Source organism: Protopterus annectens, chromosome 1.part1 (genome assembly GCF_019279795.1).
Source record: "Protopterus annectens isolate FY-2018-M chromosome 1.part1, PAN1.0, whole genome shotgun sequence".
In the NCBI taxonomy this organism is placed as follows: domain Eukaryota; kingdom Metazoa; phylum Chordata; order Ceratodontiformes; family Protopteridae; genus Protopterus; species Protopterus annectens.
In genome coordinates this window covers 110,124,926-110,143,999 of record NC_056726.1, presented here as the reverse complement: position 1 = coordinate 110,143,999, position 19,074 = coordinate 110,124,926, and the positions used below count along the sequence as shown (strand labels likewise).

The following is a 19,074-nucleotide window of genomic DNA, read 5'->3' as shown; positions in this document are numbered from 1 at the left end:
TGGGGCAAGAAAAACTGGAGAAGATGGCGTTGGCTGTCAGCTTTGTACTCCTGGCGCTCTGACGTCAGGGAGCATGGTTGAACAGCCGACGCCGGACCCAGACTTTGGGATTCTGGCCGACCGAGGACTGCCTGCCGGCAGGGGTGAAACCTACAGTCATGACTGCAACAGTGAAGACACTCGAACATCTACATTTATGGTAGGTGTACACAACTGTACTTTCAGGGTCCTTCCCTTTCACCTCACCACAGCCCCCAGGGTGTTCACCAAGGTATTAGCAGTGATTGCGACCCACCTGAGACTCCAGGGAATACAGGTCTTTCCGTACCTGGACGACTGGCTCCTGACCGCCCCAACAAGGCATCTACTTTGTTCAGCCAGAGATTTCTTTCTCCGCCTAGCCCCACAGTTAGGCATCACCATCAATGCCGACAAATCCTTTCTGGCCCCGACACAAGCCATAGAATTCATAGGAGCCAGAATAGACACCAGAGAGCTACGAGCCTTTCTAACGTCCGAATGACTTCGGAATTTGCAACTCCATGTGCGGGCTATCCTCCAATCAGAGACCCCACCAGCGGAATTGGTCCTGAGGGCGCTGGGCTCAATGGCGGCAGCGATAACGCTCCTTCCATGCGCCTGTCTGAACATGCGGGTACTGCAATGGACCCTTCTAGTACAATGGTCCTTTCTGTCTTTTCCTCTTTATCACCCCATTGCTATCAGCAAGGCTTGCAGGAGGGCTCTATTATGGTGGCTCCATGCTCCGGACCTCCATACGGGCCAACCCTTCTGCACCTCTCCCCCTCTTGCCACGGTGACCACGGACGCCTCTCACCTCGGGTTGGGGGGCATTATTCAGGCAGGACGGTCCAAGGCACGTGGAACGATACAGAGACCTCCCGGCATATCAACATTCTGGAGATGAGCGGTGCTGTACGCATTGCAAGCACTTCAGAATCTCCTCCCCGTAGGAACGATTGCAATTCAGTCGGACAACATGTCGGTTGTCTGGTACATCAACAAACCGGGGGGAACCAGGTCTTACCCTCTATGCTGCGAAGCCATGAGAGTGTGGAAATGGGCGATCTCCACCAACCGCTTTCTGATTGCAACGCACATTCCGGGGCAGACCAACATCCTAGCAGACAAACTCAGTCGCACCCTCCTTACCCCGTATGAGTGGTCTCTCAACCCACTAGTAGCGAAGCAGATATTCGCAATAGGGGGGCAACCCTGCTGCGATCTTTTTGCCTCTCCCTCAAACACCAAATGCGGCAATTTCTTCGCTCTGATTCCCCCTCCAGGGGAAACTCCAAGAGACGCTCTGGTGCATGCTTGGCCACCCGGTCTACTTTATGCCTATCCTCCTCTACCCCTGATGCTGCAACTCTTACAGAAAGCCTCGTTGTTCGGGAGCAGGATGATCCTCATTGCCCCATTCTGGCCTTGGCAAATTTGGTTCCCTTACCTGTTGTCTCACCTAGTGAATCCTCCTTGGATTCTGGATCCCAGTCCGGATCTAATCTCCCATCCGTCGGACTTGCCGACCCCAAATCTGGACGGTTTGAAGCTGACAGCTTGGTTGCTCCAGTTCCACTCCTAGTTAGGACTCCCGGTATCTCTTCACCAGTCAAAGCTCTCCTTGTGGCAGCATATAAGCCCTCCACCAGGAAAGTGTACCGCAGTAAATGGAAACGTTTCTCCATCTGGGCGGAGCATCATAATCTAGATCCCTTTACGGCTCCTCTTCCATCGATATTAGACTTCCTAACCGAACTTTTTCAGGAAGGCGCTAGTTGCTCAACTGTCAAAGTGCAATTGGCTGCCATCTCCCACTACCATGTGGGACATGATACAGGGCCTTTGATGTCGGCAAAGTTGTGTAAAACCTTTCTCAAGGGCACCTTTTTGCTTAGACCCCCTATAAAAGAAGCCGTACCACTTTGGGATCTTTCACTAGTTCTTCAAGCCTTGACTGCTCCACCTTTTGAACCTGCTGCTTCAGTAGATCTCAAATTCTTGTTCTGGAAAACAGCATTCCTTGTAGCCATTACTTCTGCGAAAAGAGTTTCGGAGCTTCAAGCTCTTTCTGTGAAGCCTCCTTATTTGATCTTTCATCCGGACAGAGTGTACCTCAGGATCAATCCCTCTTTCCTTCCCAAAATAGCATCAGAAACCAATATAAATCAATCCATAAATTTACCGGTTTTCTTCCCTAAATATCAGAATAAAGGAGAGTACAAGCTGCACTCATTAGATGTTCATAGGCAGCTACGTTTTTATACTCCTAGAACAGCTGGTCATAGACAATCCGACCAGCTGTTCGTTTCCTTTGCCAAATTTAATTTGGGGAAAGCAATATCAAAAGTATCTCTATCACGCTGGATTTCACAATGTATCCTATTAGCGTACCAAGCCTCTGGGAGACCCGCACCTGAAGGAGTTCACGCACATTCCACTCGTTCCATCTCTACTTCTGCGACCTTCAAGTCTAGAGTTCCATTGGATGATATTTGTTCGGCAGCCACTTGGGCCTCATCTCATACCTTTATTAACCACTACAAACTGGACGTGATTTCTAGAGGGAGAGCATCCTTTGGCTCTGCGGTGCTCCGCAATATCCTTCCATGATGGCCACCCAAGATTCAGGTATCTGGGGACTCTGTCCCACAGGTTGCTGACAAATGAAGTCCCTACTTCAGATTAAGAAGTTATGTACTCACCATAACGTTTCATCTGAGTAGGTAGCTTCATTTGTCTGCAACCATCCCCCCCTCCTTCCCCCTGGCCTTCAGCGGATCTATGTTAGTTGGATACCCTTTTTGGGTACATATTGAGGGGCAAACTCGATCTGAGGTCATGGAGGGTTGGCAGGGGATTATGGGTGAGGGGAGGAGCTAGGATCCATTAGCTTGAAACAAGTTGCAGGCTCGGATCCGATATCGGATCCAAGACCCACAGGTTGCAGACAAATGAAGCTACCTACTTCGATGGAACGTTATGGTGAGTACATAACTTCTTATTCAGTCTCAGCCTTACTACAGGACATGTGCCCAAAGAGTGGCGTACAGCAATAGTGGTCCCTCTCCATAAAGGTGGTGCCTCAACGGATCCTGGAACCTATCGCCCCATAAGCCTGACTAGCTTGGTCTGCAAAGCTATGGAAAGGGTCATCATGGACCTCATAAATAAAGATATTGGGGACCTACAGACACTGGATCCTCCCCAGTTCGGCTTTGTTAAGGGCAGATCCTGCCTCTTAAACCTGGTTGATTTCTTTGAAACAGTCACCAAGGCCATTGACGAGGGGAAGGTGGTCCACACAGCCTACCTGGACCTCGCAAAAGCCTTTGATACAATACCCCACTCGGGCATTATAGATAAGCTCACCAGCTTAAATATAAACCCCTATGTCACTAGATGGATTGCAAACTGGCTCAAGGACAGAACCCACATGGTTAGAATTGCTGGAGCCATGTCAGAATCCAAACCAGTTACAAGTGGTGTCCCACAAGGCTCAGTCCTGGGACCTCTCTTGTTCGGTATATATTTCTCGGAGGTACAGGCCAACACGGAAGGACTGTGGCTGACCAAGTTCGCAGATGACTGCAAACTGGGCGCCATAATCGACTCTCCAGCCGACACAAGCATCCTCCAAAAGGGCCTCATAGAAACAGACAACTGGTGCCAGAGCCATGGCCTCAAGCTAAATGCCAAAAAGTGTATAGGCATCCTCTTTGGCAAAAACAAAGTGCCCACAAATTACCACATAGGTGGTGATCCATTAAGTACAGAAGAAGTAATTAGGGACCTGGGGACCCAAGTTGATAGCAATCTCTCATTTGACAACCACGTGGCCAAAGTGGTTAGAAAAACATTTTATATAGCCCACCTAATCATGAAGGGATTCACATCTAGATCAGGGGAGGTCATCGTGCCTCTTTACTCATCCCTCATCAGGCCCATAATTGAGTACAATGCCCCTTTTGGGATGTACCTTACCAGACACCTGCAGCAACTGGAAAGACCCCAAAAGTACCTCACCAAGAGGATCAAAGGGCTCAAACAGATGCCATATGCTGCCCGGTTAAAGAAACTCCAGCTCTACTCAGTGGCATACCGCCTGTTCAGAGGCGATCTGTGCCTGACGTATAAAGCCATGTCCAACCCGGAATTAATGGACATGCTGCACCTCAGAAAATCCAAATCCCATCAAGCTACGCGCTCGAGAGACTTGAACCTCAGCACTGAAATAAATAGGACATGCTGGAGGGACAGATTCATAACCCAGAGGCTCCCTTCACTCTGGAATAAAATCCCAGTCCAGGTTAGGCAGAGTCCCTCACTGACTCTCTTCAAGAGGAATCTTGATGAGTGGATGGGAGATCGTAGGTTTACTCCGGGTATCACTTCTGTGTCACTGTTAGACAGAGGCACAGTATACTAACCTCGAAAAAGGGCATAGCAAAATAAATTTGAAATGGGTGGCGAAAGCCAAGCACATTCTGGCTAGGCTTATAAATGCCCTAGGGCAGATAGCCTAGTATGAACCTATGAACCTATATCATTTTAGAGGCAAGGAGGCCTAGTACTAGAAAATCTTATGCTGAAAAATGGAAAAGATTCTGTGCCTGGAACCAGTCTCAAGGGATGAGCACAGCAGCGCCCAATTTACCTCAGATTTTGCAATACTTAACTGAGATGCTTCACAAGGGCCTGTCTTTTTCCTCCATCAAAATCCACACCTCAGCCATTTCAGCTTATAACACAGAACCTCCTCTCTTCTCTCATCCACTGCTCAAGCAGTTAATTCAGAGGGGCCAAAAATTTGAGACCACACAGGAGAGCTCCAACCCCAGCCCTGGGACCTTAACTTTGTTTTGGAGAAACTCACTCTACCTCCTTTTGAGCCAACTGCTACTGCAGACTTAAAATTTCTTTCTTGGAAAACAGCCTTCCTTTTAGCAATCACTTCAGCAAGAAGGGTATCTGAATTACAGGCCCTTATGGCAGTGGAGCCTTTCATCATCTTTCATGCAGACAGGGTGTCCCTCAGAACCAATCCATCCTTCATGCCCAAGGGGTACCAGTGTGGCTCTTAATCAGTCCATTCATTTTCCAACCTTCTTTCCCAATCCACAGAACAAAGGGGAATGGATACTGCATTCCTTGGATGTACACATACAACTTAGATTCTACTTGGACAGGACTAAACCTCAAAGGAAATATGAACAACTGCTGGTGGCATTTGCTGCAGGGGCAGAGGGGAAGGCTATTTCAAAGCAAACCATTTCTAAATGGATAGGCCATTGCATTCTTTTCTGCTATAAGCACCATGTAAAATCTATCCCTCAGGGGATCAGACCTCACTCCACCAGGGCTGCATGTACCTCTACAGCCTTTCTCAGAGGCGTCCCTACCAGGGACATCCTAGAAGCTGCTACCTGGAGTTCTGTACATACTTTCACCAAGCATTATCATTTGCCAGTTTTCTCTAAATCCAGAGCTGGCTTTGCCACTGCAGTCTTGCAGGGCCTTATAGCTGGTCCTAATGCTATCTAAATTCCTCCTCCCAACCATAGCTTTGGGAATCTACCCAAATGTAATGACTGCAACAGTGAAACATGAAGAACATAGTACAGTTGTGTACACTTACCATAAATGTAGATGTTAGAGTGTATTCACTGTTGCAGTCCTGGTTACCCTCCCTCCAGCCCCCTTGCTTCTTTTGGCTATACCTCTACTTTCCTTTACTATGCTTAAAAGCTTTTTGGTGTATTTGCCTTTTTGTTGGAGGAATACCATTGTATTTTTACATTTAATTGCTTCCCATTAGGGGGGCACCTGACATCTGGGGCAAGAAAAACTGATGTAATGGCGTCGGCTGCATGTTTTATACCCCTGACGACCTGACGTCATGAAAGAAGGAACAGCAACCGACACAGGGCCCAAGACTTTGTTAATCAGGCCAACTGAGGGCTACCTGCAAGCAGATAACCCAAATGTAATGACTGCAACAGTGAATACACTCGAACATCTACATTTTTGGTAAGTGTACACAACTGTACTGTGTGTTGCCATTGAGATTCTTGACATAACTATAGAATGCCTTGTGGTTGTCTTTAGAATCTGTGATGTTTTTGTTTTCGTAACTAGTTTTGGAGCATTTTTGAGGGATCTCGGCTACTTACTGATGCTGACAAGTGAGCTTTTCCAATCATGTGATTTTACTCTTTTTTTTTCGACAGTTCTGCCTTCTGTTGTAGAGTTTCTTTATGGCAGGGGACCACTAGATTGGCTTCCTTTTTTGGAGGAGAGTGTCTTGTTTCTGTTTGGGATGGCACGGTCCATGCACACGTGTATGTACTCGTACACTGCATTGGTGTACGATTCAGCAGTAGTACTTCTACTTTCCGTCTGCATGGGTGTCGTGAAGTTTGCCACTTCTGTCTTAAAAAGCATGAAGTTGGCTTTGGAGAAGTTTTTTTACGGTGGTTACCTTAATGGGGGGTGGGGGCGGGATGTGGATGTCTGGGGTGATTAGCTAATGGTCAGATCTAACCAATGAGGAACTGACCTCTGGTGTGAAGCATCGGTTGCCCATGTTGGTAATGACCAGGTCTCGGATATTGGTGCCCCTGGTGGAGGTGTGGTAAGTTGATCCAAGGCGTTGGAATTTATGAATTCCAAAAAGCATTAATAGATTTAGTATTAATTTCACCATTATACAGTGGGATAATGCATTTTTTTCCCTGTAAAGTATTAAGAAGTGTAGGGTGCAAATAACAATGTAACAAAAGCACATTTGGATATAAACTATGAATTATCTCTTTCATCTCTTCACTAGTCCCCAAATATTCAATAAATTATTTGACCACACAGTTGCTGTTTGGTAAGATCATACTAAAGTAGAGCAGTTGAAAAGGCGGCAAAAAAAACACATTTAGATGAATTAGCAGTCTTGGAATGTATTTTGAGAGCAGGATGACCTCAGGAGTGCAGACTGAATGGTAAATTGCTGGAGCTAGAGAATTTTCAAGGCTTGCAACCCCTGGTGTAGCCCTGAGGACCAATATGAAGAGGGGTCAACAGGGACTTTAACCCTTCTTGGAAATGAGTCACTTTCAAAAAAATGTCCTCAAGATCCTACAGTTCTGGATTTCCTGTGGTCTATCGAAAAAACTTGTTCCCGTCCCTCCATCTCCACAGAGGAGGCATGCATTCCTGGCTTCTACCTTATGTGTGGATTTCTCGGTTTCAATGTCATACTTTCCATTATTGATGTGTTTGGGCACATTATCAGTCAGCCTGATCCATGGTAGTGAACTCTTCAGTCACCTAGTCATGAATTAGCAGTACATTTGGTTGCATTTTCCCATTCTGAGATTTTCCACAAGCTCAGCTGGTAAGGCTGGCCCCAGTTGACAGAACCCGCCACATCATTCTGCAACTAAGTTTGCAGCCCGAGGTGTAGAAATAAGGGATATTTGAAGGGCAGAGCCTCATGTGGAGGACTTCAGCCTTAGGGACAGTTTGACACCTGCATTGTACACTAAAGCTAGCTTGGGCTATATGTGATAGAGTAAGGAGTAAACGTTCAAGCTTCTGTGCGAAGCCTGAAGAGCTTCTTGACTTTTGTTGTTTGGACTTGTACCCCAGATTCCTTTTCTTTCCTCCACCTCTTCTAGGGGGATATTCACACTCATTTAGTCTCTTTGTTGAAGAAGGTGGAAAGTAAAGAAAAAGGAATTATACGAGATTATACTAGGGAATGAGAATGTTGGTTTTGTTACACAATGTGCACCTTTTGTAGGAGGTATTGATCTAATTTTGAAACTAAAAACACTGGTATATTGTCACTTCAGATGATAGTTTAAAGCGGCTTAATTTCATACAGGAATTCCTTGAGTATAGATGATTGTATCGTATGTACCTTGGATCATGGAGGCATACAGGAACTTGCTGTATGTAAGAGGTTGTTCAGCTTTTGCATTTCTGGATAATAAATTAAAAAATTGAAATCAAAAGCTTAACCAGCTGCATTTAAAGTACTGAATGTTGTAAAAATGATAAAAGAACTGGAAATGGGATTGTAAGAGAAGGAAAGGCGCAAATTACATAGACATAAATGGAATATGTGGTAACAATACATGCAAAATGATGTTAAGGAAGGAGAGTAAAGTTTAACAGGAATTGAGCAATTTATGTAATGGAGTAAATGAAAGTTGTTGGAAAGAAAACCTATATGTAATGTGATTTATGTATAAATGAAAACATTAATTTGTTTTTTCTTTTCTATTAACGTATGTGTGACTGTGTCATAAGTGATAATTTAGTAAAGGTGTTAAAAAAGATTTTATTATTAATGGTCACCGTTTTAGAGCCACTAGTAACAAAGAAAGGGATTCTGCTAGCAGAAAGCCCCAAAACAGGCTGCTACTGCTAGCAGTGGCCCTTTCTGAGTGAGGGACAGGGCCCTAGCAATGAATCCTATATGGCCTTTAGTAACATAGTGGTGGGCAGTCTCCTCGACTGAGGTATATGACAATGAGGCATTCTGGGGGAGCTGTGTATGCTAGACAGCCATGTACTCTCCCCCTAGAAATGTCCTGCAGCAAGGCATTTATGAAGCTGAGTGATTCAGAGAATCACTTTGATGCACAAGTTAGCTCATTTGGCCAAGTTAATTAACTAGCCCAAAAAAGTGTTCAATTACTTTCTGTTGGTAAGATCATGTTAGAGGTAAGTGCGAAGGAGGTTAACAAACAAGTAATGGTATGTTTTGGGGGGGGGGTGACTGCATATGAGTGTATGCAGGGGAATGGATGAATGTTCTCAGATGAGTGTGTGTGTGTTACTGTGTGACTGCCTCATTTGTAATTATGGTGCGTGTATCCATGAGTGTGATCAGGTGGGAGGAGGGACTATCATATCTTTTAACTTCGCCTAAATTTAAAAGCACATCATGCAGTATTGGGAGAGAACACTAGACACCAGGTATACTATTTAAATAATACCATAAACCCGCTTACAAATTAATAGAAAACAGTCTTGCAGCAAAAAAGAAGTGTAGGCAAGGGAGACACTAGATATCAGGAATAGTGAATATGCTAAGGTTGGGAAAAGGCTTTGAATCCTGTATCGTAAGCACAGAAAACAGCCTGTTAACCAAGCAGAATTTTAGTCATTTGTGGTAACGCTAGACTTCAGTCAGCTGATATAAAATGCACAAAGTCTTTAAAAAAATAATAATACAAGGTGAAAAAACTTTGAAATGTGTACCTTTGGCACAGGGAGCAGTGCTGTAATATAGCAGAGCTTTAGTCCTCTACAGTAACACTAGACATCATGGAGATTATATAAATATTACCCTATGTAATTTTAAAAAGGGGGGAGTGGTTCAAGCCATGTACCTTTGATACAGAAAGCAGTTTAAGTAAGCAGAGCTTTACCCCTGTATGCTATCTGAAGAGTATGTGAAAGCTTGCTCTTGCATGCTGATGTAGTTTCTGAACAAGAAGAAGTGTGAAACTAATGTGTGTGGCATTATCAACTGACTGTAATGGTCTGTGAGCTACCCATGACAGGGCAGTTATGACAGGCAAAATCAGGAGATTCTGTAAAATGTGGGGGACTGACATACCTCTATACTTGCATGCTGAAGACATCTGGACAAAGCTAGGAAGAGCATTAAACAACTCCGGAAAGACATTTTAATTATTCTGATTAACTTAAAAACTTAGAAGAGCAGCAGGTCTAACATCACAATGCAGTTTCAGAACACTATGTATGATGAAACACTAATATGTGGCATTATCGACTCACTGTAATTATCTGTGATTGACTAGGGGGCAGGGAAAAATAAGATATTACATCAGGGACCTTCCTTAAAGTAAGGGACAGGTAATGGGGATAGTGATGTGTTTGGATGTGTGCATGTCTGTGGGAGAATAACTGAGGTTAGGGTGGTGTTTGTGCCAAAGAGATTCATGGGCCATCATAGATGATTACCTCTGGAAAGTGCTGATTAACACTAGTGGTAACACCTTACAGTTCTGCAAAGATGATAATGAAGTCTTTCCTCATTGTGGCTATTGTGTATGCATCACATTTGGCCACATTCTGTAGTAACTGTCAGGGTCTTTAAGAGATCCAAGTGTAATGAAACTTTTTCTTATGTATTTTTATCCTTATTCTGATTTGTTTTTGAATATTTCTGAAATGTTGAAAAAGGACGCATTGTTTATTTTTGTATAAGAAATCTTACAGTCTGAGGATGAACAATGAAATGATTATGAAGTGTTTAATATAATTTGTTTTTGATATGGCATATAGTAATCAATCTTGTTTTTGATTGGCTCATTCGAACTGAGCTGCAGTATACGAGAATATTGTTTGTACCGAGGTGAATGGAACCTTTGACAGCGTTTTAACTGAAGCACTATTTTTACTATTTTAATATGTAATTAAATAAGTAAGCATTTTGATTCCCATTAAGGGTTGCCAGTGATTTTATTATTTTGTATATGCCTATCTGGTTGTGTTTGCTGCAGCTGTAGAGGGCCATATGGATATCATAAAATGCAAATGTTATGTAAAGTATTCCGGTGCCTGTATTCTACTACTGTGTGGCAGTCATTAGTGTGGGATATCAAGTTAGTATGACTTATGTCTGAAATTAAGTAAGGTAAGTGGTCTACATAGCAAGCTGGAAACTGTTATTGAAACTTCTGTCTGTGTCTGTGTTGATTACAGCTTTACTGTCAGTCTGTCCTTGGTGAATATGCCCCAGGTACTGTCACAAGCTTGCAATAGGGTGGCCGTGGTGGTGCAATGGTTAGCGTTGCTGTCTCACAGCAAGAGGTTCTCCGGTTCGATTCTCGGCTAGGGTGCCTTCTGTGCGGAGTCTGTATGTCCCCCCTGTGGTCGAGTGGGTTTCCTCCCACATCCCAAAGGCATGCAGTAGGTGGATTGGACACTCTAAATTGGCCCTAAGTGTGAATGTGTGTGCCTTTTGTGGAAGGTTGGACGCCGGGCTGACTACTCAACACCGTAAAAACTCCACTGCCAATCATGAGCGGACAGATGATCCGCTGTGGCGACCCCTAACCTGGAAAAGCTGAAAGGAGAAGGCTGTCACAAGCTTGCAATAAGCGCTAGTGTTATAAAGTGCAGATGTGTATCAGCAACTGCGTAGTGCTAATGGGTAGTGTTTATCAGTGGGGACAGCCAGCAGTGTGCGATGCTAGTAAAGTGGAAGAGAACAAGTGTTTTGTTTATCATGCAACACAGTGTTATCTACAAAGTGCATTCTGATTTCTGCATAATTAATTACATTGAATTATTTACATCAGTATGTAATTGTTAGTGTGGCTATATCTCAGTTTTGTTTGTTTATTGGTCAAATGCATTGTGTTGCACAGTAAGTTATGAATTATATGTATGCCACTACTTGGATGAGGTTAATGATGTGCACTTTGTAAGCAACTGTGTGTAGCAACCTTACTGAATGGCCTGACAGGAATTTTGTAAAGTGCCATTCCATCTCTGCAGCTGCTTTTGTGCTATGTGTTAGAGATTTTAACATCATTTTAATCTTCTTGGTCATTCCTAGTTAAAACATGACATCACATGCTATTTTAATTTACACTGAACAATTCTCAAGTGCGCTTCAAATAGTCTCTAGCATAAGATAATGTAATTCTTTAGGTGCAGTGTGTCTATTGTGTTTGAACATTAGCCCATGTGATTCAGGAATTTTGGCACAATAGGTGTAGAGGCCTTGAAATTGTAATGGTACTTTTTTCTTGTTACGTATCTATCCCGCTAGTGCCATATTTTTCACTAATCAGTAGGATAAGTGCAATAAACCTTCCAACGTCTGAGCTCTACTGTGGCAGTAGTTTGCCTGCAACTTGTTATTCTGATACATGCATATGACAGGGCCTTTCTCAGTTTGGAGTAGCAATAAATTGGGAATAGATAAAATGATGTGGGAGTTGCCCTTTTTCTTTAGTGTCCTGGTGTTAATGTGTGAAACCCATGTGATGGTATGTTTACATCAAATCAGTATTTGAGTAGTTCAAGCAGTACGGGGCACCCAGTTGTGTTTAGAGGTGTTGAGTTTTGTGATATTATGTTGGAACTTTTTCAAACACCTCATATGTCTGAAATGAGTTCTGCTTTTCAGACTAGTTCTAGCATATTTCGCTGGAAGACTAGCTCAGTGTTTACCCTGCTGTAGTATTGCTCCACCTTGCTTCATTCCAGTTCATGCTCTTCATTCATTTGTTTCATACAGTCCACACTTGCTTTGTAGTCACAAGCCCTGCCTTGGGGAAATTTATCCAATTTTAGAACTTCATTTGCTAATCTCATTTTTGCATATTTATGGAACTTTATTTGGCTTGATTTCTTGAAGCGCAGTAGGTATGTTTTGCAGTCATGCTGTGTAATGTTTTAAAGTTTAGATTTATATTTCTTGTGTGTTCAGTAACACTTTATCATAAACTATCATTTGTAGGAGAACATTAATAAAGCTTGTGTATTATTTTTAATAATTGTAGATGCAGATGATTTTATTTTGTTTTTTAGCTGGGATAATGGAGACACTGAAAAAATGAGTCCTTGGGATATGGAACTCATACCTGATGATGGTGAGTTGCATTTTTTATTGAGTTAAACTTTAGTCTGTTACATAATAAATTTCCTTGTGTTAAAGCTACAGTAGTCACTGCTTAGTGCCCTTTTTCCGGGTTTCTGTTAAAGTGGTTTCATTCTGCCTTGTCCTTCTTCGTTGTTGACCACTTGTCTTTTACCCATTTCCCTTGATGATCCTTTGGATGGGAACAGCTTTCCTCCATTAAGTAATTACCATTTTTGTGGTTTTCCTCAAATGTCAGTAGCAGTGGTCAATTCTGTCATGTAACATTAGTGTAGGTGCCAGATTTCATTGTTACTTCTTGATTTGGAAGAAGTTTCACAGTGATGTCTGTCTGATATTCGGGCAGTCTTGGCAGACAAGAATGATTATGCATCCAGGTACATGATATCATGGTGCACATTGGAATGTGCACATGTGTCTAAGCATAGGATCTTCTAAATAGTCATAGACTATCCTTTATTTGGCTGTCTGTGATTATTGCAGTCTCATTTGGTGTACCTGTAGAGTATCGGTTAGCCAGTAGGTGCCATCAGTCTAGGAAGCTTTGCAGGTAGTACTCATCACTGATAGTGATGAAGATCCATTCATAAAACCGGAGGACAGCCTCTCCTGTTTTCAGTTCTTTCTCACTGCTAGTAGTAGAATCAGTGGTTCCCTATTAAAATGTTGGCACTTGAAATGCCAAGTGCAAGCAAACCAGGAAAAAAGACCAAAAAAACAGGAAAATAGTGAATGTTGAAGGTCACTCTTTTAAACCTTTTTGTTTTTGCAGGAGAACAAGCCACCCAGCACCCCCCAAACTTATTTATACCAGCTCCAAGATTGCCATACCTCGGAGAAAAGGGAGTATGCCGAAAAATGGACATTTCAGACACAGTCTTTTTTTCACCCATTCAGTCTCCATGTTTTGAGACCGTCTCTAGCAGGTCCCAACATTTCAGTTAGTTACCAGAATCAGTGCATACATTACATTGTCAGTCACTTGTTTGCTGCATTATTGGTAGTATTTTTTTGTAGTTCATGTTTTATTTCTCAGATTTTCTAAGATTTCCTACCACTGGTTGGGAGGGTGGCCTAATGGTTAAGGTATTTGCCTTACAAACACAAGGTACAGGGTTTGAATCTCAGAGGGGATAATTGGCTAGGCTTAAAATGGCTCACAAGGGCAGTTAGCCTAGTACTAATCTATGAATCTATTAGTCATCGCTGCATTCACTTCATCTTATGGGCATATGTTCACAGTGCAGCATTGCAGTATGGTCTTGGGTTTTTGCATGTCTGTCTTGATCTTTTGCTTAGAATCTGAATATGCACTGCAAAAACTTCACTTTTGAAGACACTTGTATTTGTTCTGTGAATGGTACATCCTACCTTAAACAGATAGTGATCTTGTTTCACGGATTACTGATGCAAAAATGCATGTCATTCCTCCCATGGTTGAGGTGTATTCCACTCTTCAGTTTTTCTTCTGACTTTTCAGAGTTTAGAAACGGAGATCCTTTTATATCCCTTTGTTTTCCATATTCCCGATTTTGATGCCATCATTAAAACTTGGAGGTTGAAGATTGTCACTCATAATATGACACCATGACGTCATGTTTAAAAATGGAGCTGTGGATGGATGAATTGAAACTCAGTACTGTCTCATCCCTATCCTCCTCCTCCTAAGAAAGGCTGTCAGAAGTTTAAGGATGTCTTCATGCAGTTCAGGATCACTGATGTCCTCTTCACCTTAAAATGCTGAGGAACTGCTTGTGCCATTCTCCTAGTTTATTGCCCAATATTAGACAGTCTGAGGTAACGTATATGTATTATTCATTTGAACGTGTTAACATTACATAGCACTTGTGCCCACTCCAGGTTTAGCTAGCATTTTCATATTGGGTTTAACTTGGCTTTGCCTCTGGGACTTCCTGATCTCTTGTAGACAAAGGAAATGACATGGAGGTATGGCCTGTAACCTTTCATATTTTTTTGACACTTAAAAAGAGTAGATTATCTCAGCTTACCTCTGCTTTTTTTGTTTTCTTAGAACTTGGAGGGGAAATATTTCTTAATTCAAATTCACTATGTTTCTTTTTATGTTTTGCCTCACAGCAAGAGGTTCCCCAGTTTGATTATCGGCTGAGGTGCCTTCTGTGCGAATTTGCATGTCCTGCTTCTGTTTGCGTGAGTTTCCTCTGGGTGCTCTGTTTTCTTCCCACATTCCAAAGACATGCAGTAGGTGAATTGGACACTCCAAATTGGCCATAGGTGTGTGCGTGTGTGCGTGTGTGTGTGTGCGTGTGTGTGTGTGTGTGTGTGTGCGTGTGTGCGTGTGCGTGTGTGCGTGTGTGTGTGTGCGTGCGTGTTGGAAGAACTACCGTGGCAGAGCTAGCCACCCAGCGGTGTAAACCTTGGCTCTAGATGATCGTCACTGTTGAAGTGACACCCCAACCCCATGTGCAAAAATGGGAAAAAGGAGTTGTGGGTGGATGGATTTGGTACTTTGATGATAAGGCATTATATGTGGCTTTTCTTTTTGGAGTTATACCATGAACCCAGTAAGTTTACCTACTGAGACACTTTGGAAGTGGACTGAAGACAAGAAGGTACAAGGTAATGCATTTTTTTCTCACCCTTTGTGGATTATGAAAAATACATGAAATTGAATGTGACAATGTGTGAATCTTCCTGTGGGTTTGGGGTGCATCTGCTTGCCACCAGCTCACACTGTGGCAGTACTGCCTGACTATATAAGTATACTTTAAATTCTGAGCCCATCATTTTTTATTCTGCCACTCACACAGTTTAAATCATTATTTTGAAATTCACAAATAATAAAGTTCTTGTGTTTGCATGCTTTTTTCAAAATCTGCCAAATGTTTTTGTAGCTGCTGTGTTATCAGTCATAGCCAAACTGTCATTGCTTGTATTGTCTTGGGGATGAGTGTAACATCACACATACCACATACCACATGGTGAACATTGCCCACCTGCAGATGATGAAGAAAAATGCATGACCTACCTTGCTGCCAGAAGGCTGTCTGCAGTTGAAAGATCATTGTAGGGAAAACAACAGTAAAGGGTTCCACAGTGTCATCTCACGGCATAAGCTGAACCAGAGTCAGTTATCCATGAGGCAGCATTCGGGGCTGTCATCCACATATCCTGCTAACACTGCAAATTACACATTCAGTTCAGAACTGAGGCAGTTTTTACTACAGTGGTTTTATAAGACATGTTGTAACTTCATGACATCATGTTGTCACTTTGGTAGCATAGTGCATTAGTACTCTTCCTGTTTAAAAGAAATTATATTACCACAATATTACAGTTTTATGAATATAGTTAGCATAACAGTAGCTGCTCGAATAACAGGAGTATTATGGTCTCTCTCTCCAACCCACCCGACTGCACATTTCTGCATCTCAACTATCTCCTTTCAAGAATAAATTGAGGTGCTCTTCTTGCCTTACAGGGTACCCCAGGTGATTTTATTCAGGCCTCACGACAGATAAACCAGCATGTATCTAGTCCACTGTCTTGGGCTGCTGGTATTAACCTTTAACATTTTGGTTTAAATTCACCTCTCCTTAACCAGTCTTCATTGGATCCTGATTGACATGGGGTTGTTTGAGGAGTTTTCTATACTTGCAACTAATATATATATATATATATATATATATATATATACACACACACCCCCCCAAGCACATTTGGTTGCTGCCTGTTTTTTCTTCTGGTTTGGTTTCCATTCCTGCTAGACACAGACAGGCTTCTGCTAAACTAAGCAGGGAAGTCCTCTTAGATTTGCTCTCTTCATGTTTCAAAACTTTCACTATGGATTTTGCGAGGTTGGCAGATTTGTATGCAGTCTTATAGTTGCAGATCTGTACATGTAATCAATTTCGAGGAGGCCCATACCTCCTTCAGAACTGGGAATATATAGTCTTGGTATACACTGATTTTTATATATCATTTGTTAAGCATGAAGCATTTTTCTTGTTTTCTTGTCCAGCTGATCCAGTACCTCTTGGGGACAGTCAGTCACACCTAAACTACAAGTGAGAGCAGGAAGAGCAAATTGGTTTATATAGCTTGGACTTTGTTCCCAGATGTCAGGGCTGTTTTCAGTATTAATTTTAGTCTTCTAAAATATTCCTTACTGAGTTTTGTTCACATTTGTTCATGTTTTATTGTAGATTCTTTATCAGTTCTCAAATATGTGTACACTCCCTCCTGCTCAAGTTCCTTTATATCACATTCCTGTCCCAGACTGATATTTTCTTGGTGCTGCAGCTTTTTCTGCTTTAAAGGTTGCTTTTGCACATTTATCATAACCAAATGACCTTCTTATATCATCTGAGAAAATTTTGGCCACTTCCAGTTGCACTTTCAGCTGCTCATATGATGAACTATATAGTTTTAAATCATCTACAAAAAGATGAGAAGTTGTTACACTTTGTTGGTGTCTGGAGGCCAAGCTGTAACAATGACCTTAATCTGTTAAGTAGACAGCTTAATGGCGAGACAGAAGAGCAGCAGTGACAGGGACAGGGAGTCACCCTGGAATATCCTCCTCCTCTGAAATTTTATAGCTGGGATAATAATTTGTCCTTTGTCTTGGTTTAGCTGCATAGCTGCAAAGTGGTTTGCCACAGTTATGTACTTGATCACTGTAGGGTGCACCTTGTACATCTGTAAGCAATGCTTTATCCATGAATGAGGGATGCTGTCAAATTTTTTGTTAATCTGTCCATGCCATACTTGTGTTCTTCCTCTTTACAATTCTCCATTATGGCTTTGTTTAACAAGTGATCATTTGTTCTATACAACTTTCTTTTACCCCTTTGTTCTCTTGCCATGATTGAGTTTTTTTTTTTTTTTATGTGGTAGTTTATACATCACTGGAAATTTATTGATCTGTAGTTTTTTTTTTTTTTTTTTTTTTCGGATAACATGCAGGTTGACTCTTAAGGAGGAGTATCATTTTTTTCCTGTTAACCACGTTGTTGTCTCTTCAGGGTGTGCATATAAGAAGTTCTTACTTGGGGCTAAATCTTCATGTAAATATGTTAATACTTTTGGCCAGAAGTTAGGTACTATATCGGGGCCTGGGGTTTTCCACTTGGGAGCTTTGCTTAATTTTGTTTGTTTCTCTAGCCATTACTTCATCCCATTTCATATTCTGTACATTCTAAATTCTTATGGTTTCTTTTACTTTTTCTATCCATTCAGCATCTTTATGTTCCACAGGGTCGTTATGGATATTTCTCCAAAGTGCGTCTATTTCTTCTTTTCTTTTTGGTGGTATTTCTATTCCTTTTGGCAATTATTTGTAAGTATTTAAGGTTTATATACTTTTATTTCTTGTTACTACATACAAAATAATTATTTTTTGGCTCTCTCTAAACCTTGATTGGTTAATTGAGATTTTGATGTAATAAGAACTAGTACTGGTTAATTCACTAAAACCCAGCTATAAAACAGCTGGGACTGATATATGACTCAATTTTGATGAAGTCTTTAGATGAAAGGGATTAACTGATGTTAAGTTGTCTTATCTCGCCTTCATTCTTGCTGGTTGGGTTCGGAGCCGATCCTCTGCTCCGACTCGGCCATCTTCAAAAGCTCGAGAGATGCTTATTGGCTCGAGGCCCCCCTGTATACCATGATGCCTGGTGCTAGATCGTTTGCCGTTTCTGCTGCGAGGTTGTTCTACTGGCTTAGGTCCTATAAAACTTGACAAGAAAAATACAATAATAACAAAAACTGTAGTTTTTAGTGTAGGACCGCAGGACAAACGGTTCTTGACCAAAGGTGTCCCTGTTGATGCCATGGTGGTAGCGGCGGCCACAAAGAAGGAGTTGGCTGAAACTTCTTAATCTGTCCATCCCCCTAACAAGGAGTCCAGGACGATGGACAGATATGGGAAGCGGATGTTCTCTTCAGCGACCTTTTCCATGCGGTCCCTGAATTACCTGTGCCACTTTATCCATCTTCAGAGGGATCTCCTGAAAGAGCTTTGAGATACCCTCCAAGGTCCATCAGCTGAGGGGGCCCAGGCTAAGGCAGCCTCCCAGCTGGTGACTCTTAATTCAGTGGTAAACTCCTCCATGAGGCTCATTTCGTATGCAGCTGATGGTGCAAGTAGAGCTGCAGGCACAGGCGTGGCCCTAAGGAGGCACGCTTGGATGCGGCTATGTAACTTTGTGGAACCTTTCAGTGCATCTTTCACCAACACCCCCTTTGATGGTTCCTCTCTTTTCGGATCACAGGTGAAAGATACCCTTACCAGGTGTGAGCAGGAAGGCAAGACTCTCTCTGCCGTAGGAGTCCGTTTTTCCACTCCTTCCAGACCATATCCTAAGGGTCAGAAGAGTGGAAAGATGTGGTTCCGGAAATCCCAGGGAGTCTTGCTGGAC

General features: G+C 42.4%; 1 protein-coding gene across 1 annotated transcript in view; it reads left to right on the top strand.

Annotated features, from left to right (window-relative positions):
• The window catches only part of LOC122814218 (pleckstrin homology domain interacting protein), a 2,625,611-nt gene that overhangs the window by 1,959,713 nt on the left and 646,824 nt on the right, over nucleotides 1-19,074 (top strand). The window contains 1 exon segment of the mRNA XM_044086823.1: nucleotides 12,598-12,659. Within this exon segment, the coding sequence (XP_043942758.1) occupies nucleotides 12,598-12,659 (62 nt within the window).